This window comes from Netta rufina (genome assembly GCF_964035555.1).
Source record: "Netta rufina genome assembly, chromosome: 7".
NCBI classification, from domain to species: Eukaryota; Metazoa; Chordata; class Aves; order Anseriformes; family Anatidae; genus Netta; species Netta rufina.
Window position 1 is genome coordinate 24,913,732 of NC_140130.1, and position 21,190 is coordinate 24,934,921.

General features: G+C 44.3%; 1 protein-coding gene across 3 annotated transcripts in view; it reads right to left on the reverse strand.

Moving 5' to 3' along the window:
- Positions 1 to 263: 263 nt before the first annotated feature.
- Positions 264 to 21,190, reverse strand: part of SH3PXD2A (SH3 and PX domains 2A) — a 68,138-nt gene continuing 47,211 nt past the window's right edge. For all 3 annotated transcript variants that reach the window (XM_084290277.1, XM_084290276.1, XM_084290275.1), the window contains 5 exons: positions 13,448 to 13,565; positions 7,597 to 7,931; positions 6,662 to 6,711; positions 4,101 to 4,220; positions 264 to 3,968 (listed from right to left, as the gene is read on the reverse strand). In XM_084290277.1, the coding sequence (XP_084146403.1) occupies positions 2,076 to 3,968; positions 4,101 to 4,220; positions 6,662 to 6,711; positions 7,597 to 7,931; positions 13,448 to 13,565 (2,516 nt within the window). In that variant the 3' untranslated portion in view covers positions 264 to 2,075. The remainder of the gene's footprint in view (positions 3,969 to 4,100; positions 4,221 to 6,661; positions 6,712 to 7,596; positions 7,932 to 13,447; positions 13,566 to 21,190) is intronic.

Genomic DNA, 21,190 nt, shown 5'->3' on the forward strand with positions numbered 1-21,190 from the left:
ACGAGCTGTTGTGCAGATACACCTCCTTCTCCTGCCACCACAATTTAAAAGGGATCCCAACCAAACACCCTCCCCTCCCTATTTGGATGCAGAGAGCTGCTCGGGCCACAGCACTGCTCGTAGCCAGTTGTGGCACCTGGATATTGTTTCAGCTGTTAACCTGTTTTCAGTCAGGTCAGCTGTAGGCAACTCTCTCGATATTACCATGGCAATTAAAAACCCCACCCCCCAAGAAAATTAAGAATAAAGACAAGAACAACATATAAATTGTGTAATTTTTTTTTGGCAGAGAAACATCCCCGGTAACACATAATATTGTTGTGCTGTTTTACTCAGTCCCTTGATCCCAGCTATTTTGAAGTCTTTATAACCTTTACCTTCCAAGCCAAATCAGTATGAAGCTCTGGTGGGAAAAAAGGGCACGTATCATTTTGTGTAAACCAGTAGTGAAATAGTCTGCCCCTTCCCCCTTAAAACAGACATACAATACTGCCTATTATTTAAAGGAACCAGATATTCATCTTGAGTGATTAACAAGGCCATTAAAAAAAAAAAAAGCAAGACTTTCTCAAGTACAGTAGGGATTTGGCCAATGATGTTTACAGTACAAGAGTTGGCTACCTCAAGAATAACTCCATATTCCAAGCCTTTTCCAATGGATGCCTCATCTATTTCCAACCACACTACCCCCACCATGTGCCATGTTTGAAAGCTTGAGTTAAGAAAGGCAAACAGAAATGGAACTAGAAGAGGCAGCTTCCTGGTTAGATGAATTTTAGACATAATTCTTTTGATATTAAATCTGAGCATTAAAAGCCCAGGCACACTGTCCATCACAAACATACTTTTTGGATTCAAGTGGGAACAGAAACACATTTGGCTCCTACTTCAGTTTTAAGTCTCTTCTGGTAAACCAAGACCAAAAAAAAGTAAACCCAGAATGCACAGAAAAGACAAAAACACAAAAACAATTCCCCAAAAATATACAAATTAAGGATGTGCAGACTGAGTTTGATGGCTTTTTTTCCCCCTCATTGTAAACACTGCTGTTGCAGAAGGTTACGGCTATTTCTAACTAATACCTTAGTGGGCCCTGCCAGCAGTCAGCACGCTTGAATTTGGACCAGATCACAAAAAAACAGAAGCAACACATTTGACAGCTTTGTCTTCAGTGTCTTAAGGGACTTTTGTACATTTTGATATTATGGTAAGTTTTGAGAAACCCAGCTCTGTAAAGAAATTCAGCCAGGATCTCCTGGCAGAAGTCAAGCACAGAACTAAATATGGAGCCTGCAAAGTAATCAACGTGCTTAAGCATGGGGTTTGTAGGTTTGGTTTTACAAGCACCAGTAGGCATTGCTGCCCTAGAACACCTGAAATCAACTCAAAGAACAAGACAGAAAGAAAGGAAACAAAGAGCCCCCAACCAACACCACCTGATCGCCATTGCCGGTGAGTTATCAGTAACAACAAACTACAGCTGAAGTCAGAGACCAAATCTCTCCACGATGAAAAGGCTCCAACTCTGGACCAACCAACTGTTGAGAAGAGTTTAAAAAAAAAAAAAAAAAAAAGTGAGCTTCTCCAAAGGATTAGAGTCCCTCTGTGTTTCAGAAACCTCCATTTGCTTCTCATTGCAAGTTGTGGAAATGCATCCAAAACTCTTGGGTATTCCATGTATGGACAAGAACGAGGAGAAAGGGAGCCAAGGTTGTAAAAGAGTTTGGCACAAAACTCCCCAGGTAGATGCATGTGTATTTCTCTCATGAAAGGCACACATTTGGTTTCCTGTCAATAACTGGAAAGATGGGATGTCATACCCTGTTACACATACAAGATTATTAACAACTTCACAAAAAGGCATTTGACTATGCTGCATCTTCCTCATAGTTGCTTACAACATGTTAACCCCACAATCCTCTCCAGAACATAGCAGATTTGTCCTCAGCATAGACTTCTTTGTCCCTTTGTACAAACTGGGGCACAGGGAAACGTCTTTTTGTGTAGTAATTGTTTTTTTCCACATTTACACAGCAGGAACAGTATAAATTAGGGGCGTTAAAGATATTGCAATATTAGTTCTTTTTCTCCAAATAATTTGAGGGTACCCAGCCTTTGAATGGCTTCACACCATTCATGATCTGGCAGTACCACCAGCCATTTGGGTTCCTTTCAAGGACCTCCATGCAGACACCTTCTTGAAACCCTGCAGTCTCTTCATCCCCTTCATAGTCTGCAATCGAAACATAGATGTCCTTGAGATTGTTGTGGATGAACTGGGACTTTTCAATGGGCTTTGGCCTGACAGTGGACACAGGGATCCCGTTCCTCTGGGTGGGGAGGTTGGAGGTGGTCTCTGAGCCATCCGTGCCTGACCGCTCAGGCTGCTTTCCCTTCGCATCACCCTGCTGCAACCGTGTGTTACTGAAGGAGGAATTCCGACGGACATTTCTAAGATGATCAGTAGATGTTAAAGACTCGTTTCTGCGCAAGGAGCACGACAGGTTGTTATCCTTTGGAGGGGGAGACACGAACACTGACTGAGGCCGGACAGCAAGCTGCCTCACACCATTCCTCATTTTGACTGGCCCTGACGTTTTTGAGAAACCACCAGGAGGTTTGCTTGGGATGGGTGGTGTAGCACGCTTGCTCTGATTGATGGTGTTCAAAGCTTGAACTCTCTTCTCTATCTTCTCTAAACTGTTTGACTTGTTTTCATTTTTCCTGTTCCTGGCAAATGAGGCGTCAGTCTCTGCTGATGTGGTTTCTCGCTGGTTATCCGGGAGAGCCAAATAATGGGAAGGAGCCCAGCCTTCCATATCTCCGTATTTCAGGTACCACCACCCACTGGGTTGCTTTTCTAGAACTTCTACTTCTACACCCGCCGGGAAACAAATTTCAGAATCCTGTACCTTTTGGTATGAGTCAGTGGTCACATAGAAACACCTGGAGTCATTTTCTTGCTCAGTTTTGGCTGGATGGCTAGAGCAGAAAATGGCACGGGAAGGAGCTGTAATGAGGTCAGCTGAGCTCCTTCTAACAGGATCATCTTGGTTCTCAGAAGCTGTGTGTGGGGGGCTCTCAGACTCTTCACTTCTTGAACCTTTAAGTCCACCCCTGAGTTGCCCAGTGGGCCTCAGCTGACGCCTTAAAGTGCTGATATCCATCTTTTCTTGGCTCTGAGAATCTGCCTTGTTCAGGAATGGTTTGGGCCTAACAATTGGCTTTGCTCTAATGGAAGGACTCTGTGCAGGCTCTTTCTTCACACCCGTTCTTGGCATGCTACGTACGCCGACATCTGAAGCTGACCTTGGTTTTGTTTCCTCATTCCTGGAATAGTGACATTTTCCAAGATCGGGTTGGATGTTTTTGTCCATCTTGGGCTTCAGAAGTGATGATTTTGGGGAGTTGGAACATGGAGAGTTCCTTCGGATCAAGGAGAGAGAGGAGCTTTTCTGAGAATCCGAGTCTCCACTAGATTCCTTATTGGACAAAGTATCTTCCACATAGCGCCTGAATCCCTCATTCTCATAAATGGTCTCTTCTTCATGAGCAACATCCTCTGAAGACTCTCCGACTTTGAACTTTGCTTTCTGAAGTGATGACACAGGAGAGGGCTTGAGGGGCTGAAACAGTCGTTTTTCAGGAGTGCCCTCTTCATGACTTTCATTTACTTCACACTCTGACTCAAAGCCAAAGGCGGGCACATCATACTCAGGTTCTTCATATTTGAGCTTGTGGGGAGAGTCCTGGGTATCCCCTGAAGAAACCATTCCAGTTGTTGTTCCTTCTTCAGAATCTTTTGGTTTACTGGGAGGTGCTGGGGGAGGAACTTTTGGACGGGTTAAAGTACTGGTTCTTCTGTTTAAATTTGGCTTCTTCCTCTTGTCAATGTAAGATGCTGGAGCCCATCCTTCCTTCTCTCCAATCTGCACATACCACCAGCCACCAGAATTCTTTTCTATAACCTATGAGATGACAAGGAACATGTTACTTACACAAAAATCTCAACAAATTGCTTTCCGCTCCTCCCCTTCCAACCCAGTCCCCTACAACAGCCAAGCGTTATTATTTTTTTCAGTTGCACTATTAAGGCTCACCTCTGCCTTTTGTCCTCCACGAAAGCTTATCCCATCAGAGATGCACGACTGGAACTCTGCAATGGTGTAGTATTCCACTTCCACAGAGGGTGGCTCTGGTGGTTTGGGCAACTGAAACCCCTATGACAAACAGGAAGTTTTGTTCAATTAAAGCTGAGAAACAGTGGGCTGAACAGTAGTATAAGCAAGTATTTGCCTTCTTAGATGTGCTAGTCACTAAAACTCTTCCTTCTTCCCATGCTACTTCCTAACGACAACTTCCTGATTCTCTGGAGTGGAAGCTGAAGTATTGAGATTGGCCACAAGAGAGAAAGCTTTCAAAATGTGCACTGTTCACGACGCCTTCACTAGCTATTAAAACTGTGATAATCTTTACCTGAACAGTAAAACATTTAACTGACGGGCCATAAAGTGTAAGCTGCCATTCCAGCCACCGTAACAACAGCCCATTTACTCCGAGATTTTGTCAAAAAAAAAACCACTCAGTTCTGGATAGCTTGTCACAACTGCAGAAAACTGCATTGCAACAGGCCCATTTAGATAGATTCTGCCCATTGCCAAATATCCTACTTCATTAAAATTTAATCCTAATCAATTACTGCTCTTAATATGCTGATAGATTTTAAATGATCTGAATTCTTCAGTGATACAACCTAACAGGCATCTATCACAGCAAAAAACAAGGATAATATAAACCCTGGGAAGCTTTGCTCAGCTAAAGTGATAGGGGAATGGGAAAGGACTTTAGGATCACAAGATTCTGGTTCCTCCCCATAACAGACCCAGAACTTCTATTCAACCCCAACACCTGCACACCAACACAACCTGCATTTAAACTGCATAAAAGCTCCACCAGAAACAGGACACTGCTATTTACAGCCATTCTGGCAGCATACCAGACTCCTCTAAGAGCTAAGTGCCTTTACATTAAGCTGTCACCTTTTAGAGTTCATTACAATTATTTTTAAGGTGATAAATAGGATAAACGGGATAAAAGTCCCTTCAAGAATTTCAGTATCAGAAGCTTTTCAAGCTGTGTATCTACGGGTAGACTAGAGGATGGTGAAGCTTCCCAGCTTTTGCACTTCATTCCTTCAGGTCTTAACACAAGAACTCCAATATGCCAGGATCTCTTGAACACACGCTAAACCTGCCACTGACACAGGATAGCAGAAGACAAAACAATCCTAAACCATTAAAGAGAAAAATAATTTGTATACTGCATTTATTCACGTGCTCCCCCATTTTTAAGATAATACCCATGACTACCAATCCATGTTTCATCTCACACAGCACGTGGCATTTTGCAGATAATGCAACGCTGCACCTTAGAAACCGCATCTAACAATGTTGTAATTGGATGTTTCAGCACTATAAATTCTGAAACACAGCAGAAGTACAGTATAATAAAATGTCTTCAGATAATAGGATGGTTTGGCTTTAATGAAGATAATTGGAAACAGCAGATGTGTTCAGGGTTTCACATGTATTGTCATTGTTATTTTTAGTATGGGATTAAGTGTAGTAGTCTTGTTAAAACCATATGTAATGCCAAAGTCTAGAAAATGCTAGGATGATATTCATCTAGTTTGTTGAGAGGCAGCTCAGGTGACAAACTACAAGGCACATACTCTTCATAAAGGGTACAGCAAAGATTTAATACTACTTATTGCCTATCTATAAATAAGTTATTAGCTTATGTTATGACTTTTGTGCAAATGGATTACTGAGTAGTGCCCATCTGAAGATGATGGGCCAAATGACATAAATTAGTGCAGACTTGCAGCTTTGAGGATAAAGGATCATAGGAGATGTCTCAATCCTGTAAAACACACCCTTCCATATGATCCAAAGTCAATTAAACATATAAAACAGTCACACTTAGCCATCTTTAAGATGGGAGCAATGGAAGGAAGGGAGAGATTCCCAGTTGTTAAGACAAGTCATCACTTAAAGTCAAGACAAAGTCCTCGCAAAAGACACCTAGAGAAACTTTAAACCTTCTGTGTTGGCCAAACAAGCTTTAATGTGCATGCACAGGACATAACAGCTTTACGACACACTCCCTTCTTAAAATTCATCCTTTTCCTGTGAAAATATTCAGGCCATCATACAGCTGAGGGATTGTCATGAAGCTATGGGGTCATATCAGTTTGAGTCCTACATCCTCACACATGAGGACTTCTAATATCTAGATCTGTACAAACGCCTCGTGTCCAACATGAATTTCTTCTCACAGTACTTATTTCAGTAGGACTGTAAGTAACTTTTTTCTAGGTTCAGACACAGCAAAGCCCTAAGACATTCTTAGCTGGGAGGTGGCAGCAATTTAAGAAGAGTTCTATACTTGCTGACTTAGGGCAATGATTTGAAAAACAAATCCTCCAGTTAACATTAGGATGTCTAGGTTCGTTCAATACTTAAACAATAAAATGAACAGCCATGAAAATAAAGGATGTCTCAGATACTACAACCACCACTCCAGTGCAGATGTAGGAAGTCTCATAAAGCACACCCACACACCTTCCCACTGCTACTATATACTGTAAAACAATACAAACCAGACTGGATTCTCTTCGTGGGGGCGGTCTTGTTCTTAAATTTGGAGAACCTGAGAAGGAAAGAGGAAGGGAAAGTTTACTTAACTTTCTAACTACTGCTAAACACATTCCTCAGCAGCTCTCTTCTGTGACAGTGAGAATATTAAAAATCATTACTTATAATATTTAAGCTTCCTATCTTGTTTCACAGAGGTAACTATGAGGCTATATTAGAAATACTAAGGTAATTTTGCTGTTCATCTCAGCTAAGCTACCAAATTTAAGAGGAAGTCACTGCCAGAAAGTAGTGGATTGCATTTTCTGCTGGAACTGACCAGCTCCACTGGAGATTGGCCAGCAAAGAATTGGCCTAGTATCTAGCTTTCCCCCCAGCAGTAAAAATAATCCGCTAAATTAATAACATTCATACTGTCCCGTATCATAGCATTTTGCCATTCCCTGAACAGAATAGTATTAGCATCTGCATTTTGTAGATGAAGTAGTAAAAACATTATAGCAACTTGACTTTCTCAACCCCTGGAAAACAGAAAAACAAATGCAAGGAAAGACATAGGTGGTCTTCTTGACTTGAACAGATGATCACGCTATCCACATTACTGAGGGTGGGTGGCACATTTTAGGGTGTTCAAAATGGGTGAAAAAAACAGCATATTGTTTCAGAAAAAGTTGTTAAGTGACTGCATATGGGCTAAGATAAACAAGCACAAGCTAGCCCTTGTAAAAAGTGCAGTCAAATTTTATCACTGTTAACAAACGACCATATCTTGGTGTCCCTGCAGATCTACAGACAAGTGCAAAGATTTGCTCAGGCAGCCATAGCTGTAAGGCCAGGACACACAGGACCTCAGCTGACCTTAAGCAATGCCAGCCCTGAAAGACAGAAAACAAGAATTCATTGCAAGCCAGTGGTAATCCAAACTACTTTACTGCCTTACTTATTTGAGCTCTTTGTGGTGCTATCCTTGCGACGGCTGGGGATCCTTGTGCCAGTTTGGAAGCCTGCTTGTCTGGGGTCATCATGGCATTGCCATTAGAGTCATTGCAGAGAATGGGCAAACTGATTTCTTTCTTGGTGATATGTGATTCTGAGGTCTCATTTTCTGCTTGAGTTTCTTTGTCAGTGGATGATTTCTTGTTCAGCAGGTTACTGATCTCCATGATGTTTCCTATGATTTCCACTGGCCCGGTTAAGTTCTTTTTCCTAGACGGAAGATCATCTTTAGCCTTCTTCAGATAGGAAGCCGGGGCCCAGCCCTCTTTGCCGAGATACCTGAAGATGCAAAAGGAAATATCAAACACAGCCTTCTCAAGCATTTCAGGTGCAACAACAAAGGCAAAATGATGGATGGTAACATCCAAAACTGAACGTGCAGTACTCAGACTAGCTTCTGCGGTCTGGATTCATGTATTACCTATTGACATCTTAGAGTCAGCTCAGTTAGTAGCGAACTGCAGACTGCTGTTAAGTCATTTATCATAAAGGAAGGAGTCCCTGGGCAAGGCACACAGTTACTCACAAGACAAAGGGCACCACCATTTTGCTTTATGCCACATCTAGACACTACTGGATAAACTCGGTATTCTTCCACACAGCAAAAATGCAAGCCAGTGAGAAAAATATTTTAATCCTTCCAAGTGGCAACTCAAAATGAAAGAGGGCTAAAAATAAAAGTAAAATTCATCCCAGTACAGAGACCCTACATCTGCTCTATAAAAGGCCCTTGTGAAATCCTATCTCCTTATAATTATAATAATGAACACTTCCCCTCCTCCCATAACTCCCAGTCCAGTCTGATCAGCTTTTATGGAGAAAATGGGATTCTTAAACCACTGTACTTCCTCTATCACTGCAAGGTCAAGAAACAATTTGACTAGAAAAAACAGCTTTGTTGAAGACTCATTTCCCTGAACAAGCTAGGGGCTATTTGAAGAAATAAACTGGGAAATCTGAACAGGCACCTGAATCCAGCACGTGCTCCCAGAGCACCAGGCTGAGCTGCTTATGCTACACTTCAAACTGAAGTCATTCTTCCACAACTGGGCTTTTGGGAAGATGGTTTTTCTAACTCCTGCCATTCCTAACACCTCAGCAGGGATTTCAGATTACAATCAGACTCCAGGGAGGACCACGTGGATGAACTCTGCTTTCCCTAATGAAACCGTAACTTGCTACAGAGAGAGTCACTGAAACCCCTCTCTCTTTAATCTCTCAAGATACCCAAGGCAGGTGCTTGAACTGTAAGTAGGAAAGCAGGCACCATTAAATTCCTGGTGCTCAGGAAATCTGCAGGAAACACAAAGGTTAAAACAGTAGGACTCTAAGGCTCTTCAGTGCAAATGGAGAATCAGACAGCAGAGGATTAAGGAGCTGGAGAAGGGGAAAAAATATCAGCAAATCATTCTCTATCGAATGTATATTTGTCGTGCAAAGCATGGATTCTGGGATTCACTGTGCTATTTCTGCACCAGGGCATATCCTGGGCTCATTTTCCACATCCAGACACTCGTGAATGGCACTGGGACTTTATGGAGGGAACAGGAAGACGTAGTGTATGTTTGCTTCCTTAGACGTTTTTCATTAACATCTTGCTGTACAAAAGCAAGTACAATTGCTGTAGTTGCAGCAAGGAGCACAAGGGTCTGTGTGTTTGAAAGCTTGCCTTTTCCTTCTCTCACATCTAGATCAACAAGGACACCGCACATAAATGCTGCTGTTCCCTACAGCAGCTTCCCTCTGTAACACGTGACGGCAAAGATACGGGATTTCCTCTGTTCAGATAGTTTAGTAATAAGGTTTTCCAAGGATTCTGGTGTTAAAAAAAAAAAAAAAAATACATCTCAATAGCTCTGAGCTTTGTTTGCAGCAGTGAGACTAACAAAAAATAATGAAGTGGTAATGACTTGATGTGGCTTCCAACAGAAACACAGCATCTAGGCACTGATACTGTATCAGGATGCAATTTGGGTCTACGCAATCCTGTCCCCTTTGAGGATTTTTGGATAAACCTCAAATCAAATCTCAAAATAGAGACTCCCATTCATGCCATATCCTCCCTTGAGGAGAGGCATCTCTCGGTACTGTTTTCAAGTCCTGAAGACTTTTCACCCCACCTGGTTTTGCAGTAGATGGTCCTTTTGCACAGCTACTGCCCAGAGCTTTCTGCTGCATGTGCATCAGGGAAGTTTTTTTTTGTTTGTTTTTTTTTGTTTTTTTTTTTTTTTTCTGAAGGACTTTATAGCTTTACATGATCTGGAGATGTTAAGATTTCAGTCTGTGAGAAAGCCACATTGGCCAATGCACTGAGCGCTCCAATTCCAAAGGTTACTTTCAACAGAGCCTGATTGTGCAGAATCAGCAAGAAAAAAAAACATTTTACATCCATCTCAGTTTGTGGGAGACTTAACATGTTTAAGATCAGAAAAGCTGCAACAGGCAGGTTCTGTACTGGCTCGTTAGTTCTCCTGCCAACTGTATGTGTTTGGATCAGCCCATATAACCCCGCTGCTTCACACACCTCTGATCTCACACAGTTTCTCCCAATGAATAGTAGCAGCAATAGCTGGGCAGTTAATAACTCTGGGCAACATACCCTCAGTAGAGAGGCTGTTGCGAGTTATTTCTTCCTCTGAGTTAGTAAATTCAACTTGAAGTTAATGCTGAGCAGTAGCTGCCAGCAACTGCCAGCTCATTTGTGTTACTCCACAAATAAAAGATTCTTATGGAAGTCAAATTGGCTTATGTTTTTTCACCTTAGCCCTTGAACTCGGCAATTGCAAAGCTCTTTGCAAACATCACCTTATAAAGCTACTTTCACCTATGAAACGGGGAGATCAAGAGCTCAGGTGAAGGCTGACCAGCTTTGGAGAAGCCTTGAACTCGTAACAACCTTCCTTTCACATCCAGGAGCTGGATCACAAATATCCTTCCTCGGTTTGTAATCACAGCCTATTGGAGACATTTCAAACCCCATCCTAGATCACTCTCAATTCTAGTGCATTTACTTTCACCCCGACTGCACCTCGTTCATCAGTCTCAGAAGAACCAACAAGGCTGAAGAAGCAGGCAAATAACAAAAGATTTGTGTAGCATATTGCTACTTTTGTGGCCTGCAAGAAGATTGCCTCCAGGTGAGGGTAGGGCTAGAAATCAAGATTTAAATAAGGGGTGTTAATGTCAGCTCTCGTCATAACAAGAGGTGCACAGATCCACTGAGCCCAGTGGAATAAGAAGGGTACCAGGCCAGAGCTTTAATTTATCCATATTTCAAGTCATTCAAAAAAAAAAGTCATAATGCATGAGGGGCAAAATAAAGGAAGACCCCAATCTTGCCTCTAGCTTCTACAGCAATGAAATGGGAAGGCTACAGAATTAGGTGCAGTGATTTGGTTCCACAGTGATTCCAAAACCCTCCCTGTTTATATTACATGAAGGAAAAAATGGATTCAAACCATAGGAATGTTAAAAAAAAAAAAAAAAAGTCAGAAGTGCCTCTGTGAGTCTGAGAGTCACATCTGCTTTCCAGCTCCAGAGCACTGGAATTACTCCAGAGGGAAGCAAACTGGGGGAGAAAAAAAATAGAAAGAAAAAAAGAAAAAAAAAGAAAAAGAAGAACAGGAAATGAGGATCAGCACATGGCAAGGAATTTGGGGAAATTACATATTTAAGGTGGAACAAGCTAATGTCTTTAAGGTGGATTCCATTTGCAAGCTGCTGGGTTTGTTTTTATTTCTCAGCACTGATTTGTGTGTCCAGCCTCTGTTACCCAGCTCCGCAGACACGGCAGCAGGATTCGGCTGAGGTATCTTCCTGCCTCCCCTCACGTTCACCACAGGAGAAAAGAGCTGCTATTTTTAAGGCACTCAGATCTTGGAAAAATGTAATTCCAGAGGAAGGGGAATCTTTTTCTGAGCGGTATGGCAAAATACACATTGGGGCTTAAACCTAATAAACAGCACAATAAGTTTGAGATAGCTACTTGGGCTGCAAAGGACCAGCTTGTCAGGGACAGATCGCTTCATCAACATTTCCCAAAGTCTTGCTGAAGGGGCGAAAAAAATGTAAAGTTTCTAAGAGCTGCTTATTCTCCAGCCAGACAGCAGAGCAGTGCCTGGAGTGGCAGAGAGGATGATAATTGACACCCAACGTGGTCATCACGCTCATAGGGTGACACACTTTTCAACAAAAATGGGCTGCTCAACTCAAAATCTCTCTTTAAACAAAGCCAAGGGCACGTTGTGTTCCCTGACTGCCGTGGGGAGGCTGGGGCATCCACTGCCCTTCATGTGGATCAGTGTGAAGGAACCACTTACACGCACTTCTGCTAGAAAGCCTGACAAGCACACACACATTTTTGTTTCTAGAAAAACGTGGCTGGTACAAAGCAGAGTTCAAGGCAAAGGGGAAAAAAAGGACTTCTTATTGTACAGCTGTTGGTATGGCAAAGGGGAACCTACAGTAGTAATACAGCTGCGCTTCAGAAAAGTAACCAGAATAAACTGAAGATGTCTTACAATGTTCCTCCCCCCAGAAAACCTATGTGCTGTTGATTCCTTTATCTGCAACTTTGGATTCCACTTCTGTGAATGATTAAAGGAGAAAAAAATGTGACCTGACCAAACCCAGGCATTCTGTGTTCCTGCTATCTGGAGTGCCTTCCTGACTCCACTGCTATCTTTATTAGCCTCTTCCCTCTATGGGAGCATTAGATGGAAGAAAAAAAAAAAATCCCTTTACTGAGTACAGGACATCAAGAAAAACAAAAACATTGCTGCAGTCAGCACTTTCATAGCCCTCATTCATAGCTGATGAATCAAGCAGAATTTAAACAAAAGCAAGTTACAGCTTGGGGAAGGGAAAGGAGAAGAATCGTGATTACATGCTGACTAGAAATATGACTAGCTGGGATGTCTTGCACTGCCTGAGATAAACCTGCATTTTTAAGCCACCTGTGGTGCCTTTTTAAGGCATGGGGTGTCCGTATGGCCAGGTCCACACATCTAAGCAATGTCTATGTTACAAAGGGGCAGAATCACAACAGAGCACTCAAACCCAAGCGCTGCATGGACCCAAATGGAGAAAGATCTCATTAAGTACTTCTCCTTACACCTTATATCACTATCTTAGACACACCCAACCTACATTTTCCTGTAAAAATCCCTTTGAGTCACAAGTCTCTCCTCTATGACTGCTATTTCAAATACATAACAAAGGTAGATACACAGTGATAACTTCGCCTGCCCTTCAACCACAGTCCCTCTGCTTGCCTGAATGCAGGATCTGGATAGGCAGAAGTCAGGCAAATTAGTTGATAAGTCGAATCCATCAATAAGTTTGGAAAAGGGCCACAGCCAAAGTTATCTTTTCTGTCCCAGGGAATAACACCACCTGCCCAAATAGCTCAGCAGACCACAGTCAGCCTTTCACGGTTGCTATAAATAGATTTAAATGGGCTGCAGAAAACCTCCTATACCAGAAGCACATTAAAATCACACACAACAGAAATCACTGTTAGGACTCTCGTATCAACTCAGAGATGGGCTTTTAACTTGAAGGAAGAAGAAAACATTGAGAAGCTAAGGAATTTCCCCACTGGAAGTCTACAGCTTTTGCATACACTGTAATACTTCTTTAATCAGCATGGTCTTAGCCTTTTCTTTACATTCCTTCAAGATGCAAGAGGGGCGTCCTCACCCAACAAGAATTACTTATGTACTACCATTAAGCAAACGATCAGAAAAGCTCATTGCCACAGGTTCTGCAGCAATGTGGCCGTGCAGCTGCTTTACCTGATGTACCACCATCCTTCCAGGTTCTTTTGGATGACCTCCACGGTGACCCCTTTTTCGAACCCAATCTCATCCTTCCCCTGGCTGGCGTACGGCTGGATGGTGACATATTTCTCTTCTAGTGAAGGGAGAAAAGGCAACATCAGTTAGGGTCAGGATTAGTCCAGCTGTTTTTCTGTTCTGCTTGCTTTTAAACTGTTGTGCAGTGATTACGTGGAGCCATTACAAAAGGCGGAGCCCAGCTCAGGGGCCCACTGATTATTTATGCTGACGACATGATAGATAATCAGCCCCTTGCCACTGCCCTGCTGCTGATAATCACCGAGCATTTCCATGCCAATAATGACACAAAGTCCCCTGAGAGTTTCCCCCCCTCCCCAAGTTCCTCGAGCGGGTAAGAAAGAGGATTTGAAGCTGGACTTAACTCCCATACTGTAACTTGACAGAATCAGCCCGGCTGCCAAATCAGCCGAGCGTCACCGCGGGAGCTCCAGCCAGTTGGCTCTTTTGAACACGCACATGGTTGCACGAAGCATTGTGTTACTGAAACCCGAGCCCTGGATCCTGAGAGGGACCGATGCTCCCCAGCTCCAAGGGGCTGGCCCAGCACGCTCGCTGCTCTCCCCGCAGCTCCAGAGCGGCGTGGGGCTACAGGAACGAGCTTGAGACACCATTAAAAGAAGTGACATGTGAACAAAAGGGGTGTGCATTTAGCAGGAGACCATACATCATCTTGCATTCATGGGTTGTGAAGTGTTTGCAAACACGCTTCTGCAAGACCTCACCCCAGAGAAGTACGCAGGTGGCAGTAGGAAAGGAGGGCCAGAACCGAGACACGTACTTCAAAAGCACAGGCCGGATTTCAAGCAGGGGGGTTAAGCCAAAAACTTAGCTGCTGGGGGTGGATGGGGATGCTATCTCCTTTCCAGGCTGGGCAGAGGTGAGCAGACTTTGCTGAGTGCAAGCCAATGAGCAGAGCAAACAGACACTTTCTCAGCATCTTCCTCTGCCCACCAGGGGTCATTTACTGCAACACCTCCATCACGCTTCCATCACGCTCGGGGTCAACCTTTCCCTCCGTTAGCTTGAAAAATTACAACTGGCATTGAAAACATGAAGTGCCAGCCTCGCTTTGCAGCAGCAGACGTGGAAAAAGTTACCAAACCCCTCTCCTGAACCCAGGCTGCAGTGCATGTAACAGCACGAGTTTCTGTGGCTAGATCAAAGGCAGGGAAGGCAAGCAATAAAGCACACCCCAACCGGCCTTCCTAGCCCTTTCTGCTGGCAGTCACAACAAGGCACGGCCAGGAACAAACAGGGGGCTGTCAGTGCACAGGAACTGGCAGGAAATTAAGCGAATGCAGAGTTCCTGATCGCTGCAGAACAAAGGAGCTATGAAAAGGTTGCAGCAGCTTGAGGCAAGCGCTCGTTTGGAAAGAGCAAAGCAGACCCAGCCATCTGTTTGGTCTTGTGGCTCAAATGCATTTTGTTGCTGGGAGAAACATGGAAACTTAGAAAAGCCTTACTGAGACAGAGTAAGAAATAATACCTCTGAAATGGGGGGAAAAAAAACATTGGCAGAGCATCTGGTGGCAGAAAATTCAGCAAAACTGCATTTCATAAGCCAACTTCCTTTGACGGGTCACAGTAGAGCCTTCTAACTCCGATGGAATAAAATCCATCAAAATCTTTGTCCCCAAGAGGAAAATATTCTCTCCTGCTCCCTGTTAATGCAGCCACTTTATTACTGCTAAGGAATTTCAGTTAGTTTGTAATTAGCACCATCAAGATACCACACCTTCCCCACAGACACGAAACCCAACTTCAAAGTCACAGGACAGTTCTCCGTGCTGGGTTTCTGCTTTGCATGGTAGAGGCAGGCTTATTTTTCCTCTTTTTTTAAAGTGACTTCTGCTAAAGGAGCTGAGAGTCCGGTTTCTACCACCTGCAAAACCCAAGCACTGAGCTGAACTGCGGAAGGTCCCTGAGCACCCAGAGTTTGTCCCCAAGAGGAAAGGGATGAGAAGTTTGGGTGTGCAGAGCTGCAGCAGCTCCCAGCTACACATTGCTTTAAACACTTCCATTTCTAGGCCAGCAATGCAGAGCTCAGCCACGCGTTTGTTTAGTGTTGGAAGAAGGCTCTGCTTTGTCTCTCCCCCATACCAGAGCTGCTCTATCGGAGTTCACCCTTGCCACTACAGCTACAGCCGAAGTTTCTCTGTTTATCTTATTGCTCTTTCACATAAACAGCAGGCCCTGCTGCAGCTAAAGCCAGCTTTTCAGCTAGCTCCAGCTCCACTCGCTGGGCAGAGCGGTCCCACTCTCTCTCTAGGGATGCAACCTCCTTACTGCTGCAGAGGGCAGGGGAGGTCACGGCTTCAGCATTCACGCCTGGATTTGCACCACAGCTTTCCAAACGCCTGCTCCAGCACGACTTCTTGTAGCTGAGGAATGGGCACAGTGGTCTCCCATCAACCTCACAACATTTCTGGGTCTGATGATTCAGGGGAATTGACAGTTTGGGGCAAGGGTCCTCTGCAAACTAGGATGCAATCACCTTCTGAACATCAAATCCCTTCCTTCTCTACACAAATCACTCCCTCCATTACACACTTAGGTGATAGGCTACCAGGGAAAAGGATAACAGATGTATGACAATACTGCCTGGCCTATTGCTCTCACCTTGCTGCCTTGCATACACCACACAACACTGCTCATCAGTGGTACTAAGTGACCAGAGACAGAGGCCACCTCTTCAAACACACTCCAAATTGCTAAGGAAGGTGCAGCCTCATCCACATGTCGTGACACTGGGATGCACAGGAGGGACTGGTGGGCCTTTCTGAGCTGCAGCTTTCCAAAGTTCTCCCATGAAGCAAGACAAATCAAAACTGGGTTAAAAATTCACTCAGAGAAGAGGGTCCCTACAATGTTTGTGCCTAGCAGTTCTATTTTAAGCCCCCAGATCAAAAACAGGAAGGCACCATTAAAATTTCCCCTTGCAAAGTGCTTTCACAGCAAAAATTATGGTCATTTCCAAGATTACACGCGGTTGGTTTCTTTCAGTGGTGCAGGGGATACCACAAACACACATGAGGTTTGTAACTTAAACCGTATTCTGAAGATAGGGGCCCCCTCGCAACCCAAGTGTAATTCTGGATTGCTTCTCAAAGACATCCTCTAGCCAGAGGATGTCACGCCTAAACCACCGCTTGCTGGAGGGAGCTGAGGAGCTTTCAATGGATGTGTCGCTTCAGAGGATTGATGTAGGGTTCGACAGATCAGATTACAGCTACTCACAAGTCGTTAAGAGAAGCTATTTGACACTTCATGATAGATACATGAAGTTACTGGAAAGGCTTAACGCAGACAAATGGCTTCATGAGAGAATCAGCAGAGCAGCAGCCAGGGAAAAGACACTGCACGGAGTTACACAGACACCTCTGAAATATGCTGGTTTTGTTCAGATACTGTGACAGGCGATGTTACAAAACACACGTCAGTGAACCATCCCAGACCTACCAACAAAGCTGTATGCCCAGATCTGCAAAGAACTCACAAGTGCTTAATTCTGATTCATCAAGTTTGGACTTAACAATTAGCAGAAGAAAATGCAAACACGAGTATAACTTGTATTCCCCAGCTGCAGCTTCCATTACATCAACTTCACCGTTGAGGTCAAGTGGGCAGAATAAACTTTAGTATGTGCTACGAAACACATACACCAGCTAAAAGGCTGCACTTTGGAAATAATGGGATGAGGGTCCTACCCCTCTTCAGGATCAGCTGAAAATGGCACAACGATACCTCTGTTTTTAGCTTGTGACACCCAGAGATGTGTTAATAACTCAATCAGCCACCTTAACGTGTATTTCCTTACCTCTAATTTGCAGGTCAAAGATATCTTCCCCGGCTGAACCAAAGGAGATAGCTCCATTGGAGATTCAGCCATCATAGTAAGCCCGAACAAGGCAAGCACAAAGAAGCAAAAGCCTGTTTGGCAAAGAGCTACGACGTCTGTCACATCATGGATTATCCAACTGCAACCCACTTTGCTTGGAAGGAAGGAGTTAGTGTGTCATCCTTCCCGCCCAGACACAGACTACTTAAAACACACACCACAAGGATTTCTGTGCTGTTTGGACTACCAGACCCACGCCACCCCCTTGCAGAAGTGTTTAGCCCAGCCTTCCCAGGCAGGCTGACAGCCCAGCACTGAATCCACTAGTTACTGCAGAACCCCACTTCCCTACCAACCTTTCTCCTTCCTTTTTTCCCCCCCCAAAGAAAGGTAAGCTTCTATTTTACTCTGGTTTTACCTAAAAGCTCCTCAAGAAGGACAGCAGAGGCTTGGGGCCAAAACTGAGATGCAAATCCTGGTGGATCACTGGGAAAATTGTGTGGATAGTAAAAGACAGTTGTAGCAGCCATGTGACAGACCACAAAACTGGAGAAAGGCTTTGTCTAACAACCGAGATTTCCCACCAGTAAGTGTAACACAGGCTGCTGAAGCCCAGCTAGGACATGTGCCCATACACAGTACAAAGCATTTAAGCTGTACATTGCCCTGCATTACTGCTATGTATAGCGTGTGGTTTGCACAGCGTGGTCCCAGACGTATGCAGCCATGCCATTTTCAGCAGACCTGGTACAAGGAAACCAGTGGTATTTGAGTGTTGTGGGTCATTCCTTCGTAAGCCAGAGACGTACAATGTTCCTCAACGGCTCGTGGAAAGAAAGAAGGGGAAAAAAATGTTGAAGTGTTGGCACCACAAACCCTGTGTAAAACTCCCTTCTCTGTACTAAGCCAGGCAGGTTTCAGTGCAGCTTCTCTTGGTTTTGAGAATAGAGATTGTTTCTAAGGCTGCTGGAAGCAGTGTGAGAGCAACTCTCATCAAGCAATCCAAACCCATGCTAGGACAATTCAGGAGTGCCTACATGTCTTCTCCCATCTATTTTTGGGTTAAAAAAATATTGATAAAGCACAACTTTCTACATAAATAGTATTTATAAAGCTGCTTTTATATCATCACATGATTTACAGCAGAGCAAGATGACCTACAGGCACCTTGGCAATACTCATCAAGCAGCAAAAGGACATTTTTGCAGCCACGGTGCAGCAGGGACTGAAATACTTCTATCTTACCCAGCCTGTTCCTTGGCTCTGATAAAACATACTGGCTGCAGAAAAGGTAGCGATATTAACATTTAACTTAATATAATTTAGAAGGACTTAAAATCACTGGCACTTACTCTTGTATAATGGCAGCCCAGGACAATAATGCTTCATGCTTCTTTTTGTGTGTAGGATTACAGCATGTAAAGGGTCAGCAGGCGTGTCCATTCCATCACCATCCCTTTAATCAGTGTAAACCTAAATGGGTTGTTTCACCTGCTGTATTTTTGTCTACTGGTGAAAATGGAATCTCAAAGAATTTTTAGGCATGGGACATGGCACTTTCTGTATCAGGTGACCCACTAAGACAAAGGAAAAAGCCCTATTCCTCAGTTAAAACCATGAAACAGCTAAGATGAAGCTCCATCAGTTCCTGAAGAAGCCGTACTTAATGGTCTGAGAGAGCAAGACACCAAACTTAACAGCCCATGAAGTTCCTTCCAATCCCATCTGTCAAACCAGGGCTTCAGATTTTACACGTGTGCTCACACACACACCATTAAAATTACGAGGTGTCTTGAGAAACAACTTGGTCCCTCCTCTGGCTGTCTGGATTTATACTTACTGTCAGGTCAAGGAAAGCAGACCTGCAGTTTTACTGCTGGAGTTGTAACGTAGAACTTCAGTAGTGCTTTCCAAATCTTCCTTATTCAATCTTCCCAATTCCTTTGGCACCGGTTATTTCAGATTCCTCCTAGTCTATCACCAAGGTAACAGTTCCTTTCCCCAACATCTTCAAGATCTTCTATCACTGCTGCTCCTCTCTGCTAGAGCTCTGATCTGGCCTTTAGATTTCTTTTGCACAGCCACATCCTCTCTTTTGCTCCCCTCCCAGCCTTTCAGCAAACTGTTCTTGACCATCTCTGGTTCTTCAACCAGATTACTTATCACGTGTTACACCAAATTAAGTAGTCCCAGCTTGAATTTCCAAGCCTTAGTGCTACCACTTTGCTTTTATATCCTACTACACGTTCAAGTGTTCTGCTCCCTTTGCGTTTCCCACTCCTCCACATCCTTTCATCTTTTCCCACTCAGCTCCATGCTTTTCCTATGATGCTTTTCCTGCTCAACCTGAGCAGGCTCCCTCCTCCATCATATCAAATAACCCCAAACTCTCAAATCCTTCCTAAAACAAGCTTTACCTACCCCAGCTTCCTGCCTTGCCAAACAAGTTTAGCTTTAGCCCTTCTCTAAAAGCTTTTAAAAATACCAAACAAGTATCACTTTCCACTGTGAAAAACCTTTTGGTCGCAGTAAGACGCGTGCCAAATTGCCACTTGCCCGGGCTCCTTTGATGCACGAGCTCTCTTTCTCTTTGTTTAGGCTGTGAAGTATTTGGGACAGGAACCTTGCGTTTAAGCAGCTAAAATACCATGCACGTTTCCAGCCCTGCGCAATCAGCCTCATCTCTCCCAGGCAAATGGCCAGCGCTCAGACGCTTCTGCCTCCAAGATCCGAAGGCCCCGCTTTGGGTGCCCCTCCTTCACCTATATTTTAGAAGTTTGCTCTTTTTGGTCTCCACAAATAAGCAGACGAGTTATGGGAGGCACTTTGGGAGCCGACCAAGCACAGGAGCAATTTCCTTTGCCCAGCTGGTGTTTTTGTACGTGCCCCCAACTTTCTGTGACCCCGGCCTTGTTTGAAATGCTGATGGGGTGGGGATAGAGGGGAGACGGGCTAGAAATTAGCCAATTAACGATTTCTCAGCAAAACGCAACAGCCCCAACCCTACGTCTTCCAAACCGCAAGAAGAATTTTCTTACAAAATACTTTCCCCTCAGTCAGCAGTCTGCGCTCGCCCTCCCCCACCCCTCCGCTCCACCCCCCTCCCCTTTGTCAGACCTGCTTCTGGAAAAAGCCTCCCCGTTCCAGAAAGCCGGGCAGTAATTCAGCACCGACTTGGTTTTACTTGTCTAAATATTCAGCAGAGAGGATAACTATCCAGTTATCAACTGCGTTCATCTGCAGACAGGAGCTCTTCGGCTTTTGTCTCTCCCCTTCTTGTCCCCCTCTTTTTTTTTTTTTTTTTTTTTTAAATACCAGAAGAGATGATGCCAACACAAAGAAGAACAATAATGACGTTTCTTCTAAACGGTTTTTGCATTGCACATGCTCTTTCTTCAACCAGCAAGGGGTAATAAACATTTACTACTTTCCTTGGAGCGTGGTAGGGGGGAGGATGGAGAAAGAACAACCCAAACGTGCTGCTGTGCCCGTCTGCTTTAGGGCTGCGAAGCCACCAGTGACGAATGGTGTCAGTGGATGAAGGACAAGCAGGGAAGGAGTGAAAAGAAAGGGAGAAGTCCCGCGGGCTGAGCGATGCAGGGGCTGCCGAAGCAGGCAGAGCGGATCCAGTAAGACGCAGGAAAGGGTCAGAGCACACGAGCGCAGCAGCCAGGCTGGGTTGCTGCTATTGAACAAGGTCTCTTTGCACAGCTGGAAAGTTGGCTGCAGAACGACCTGCCTGGGCAGGGAGATGGGGTTCGAGCATCAAGAGCGATTCAGTGGTTACACAGCTGCCTTCCCTCCCTCTGCCCCCTCTCCCCCTCCCCGTAAGTTAGGCAAGC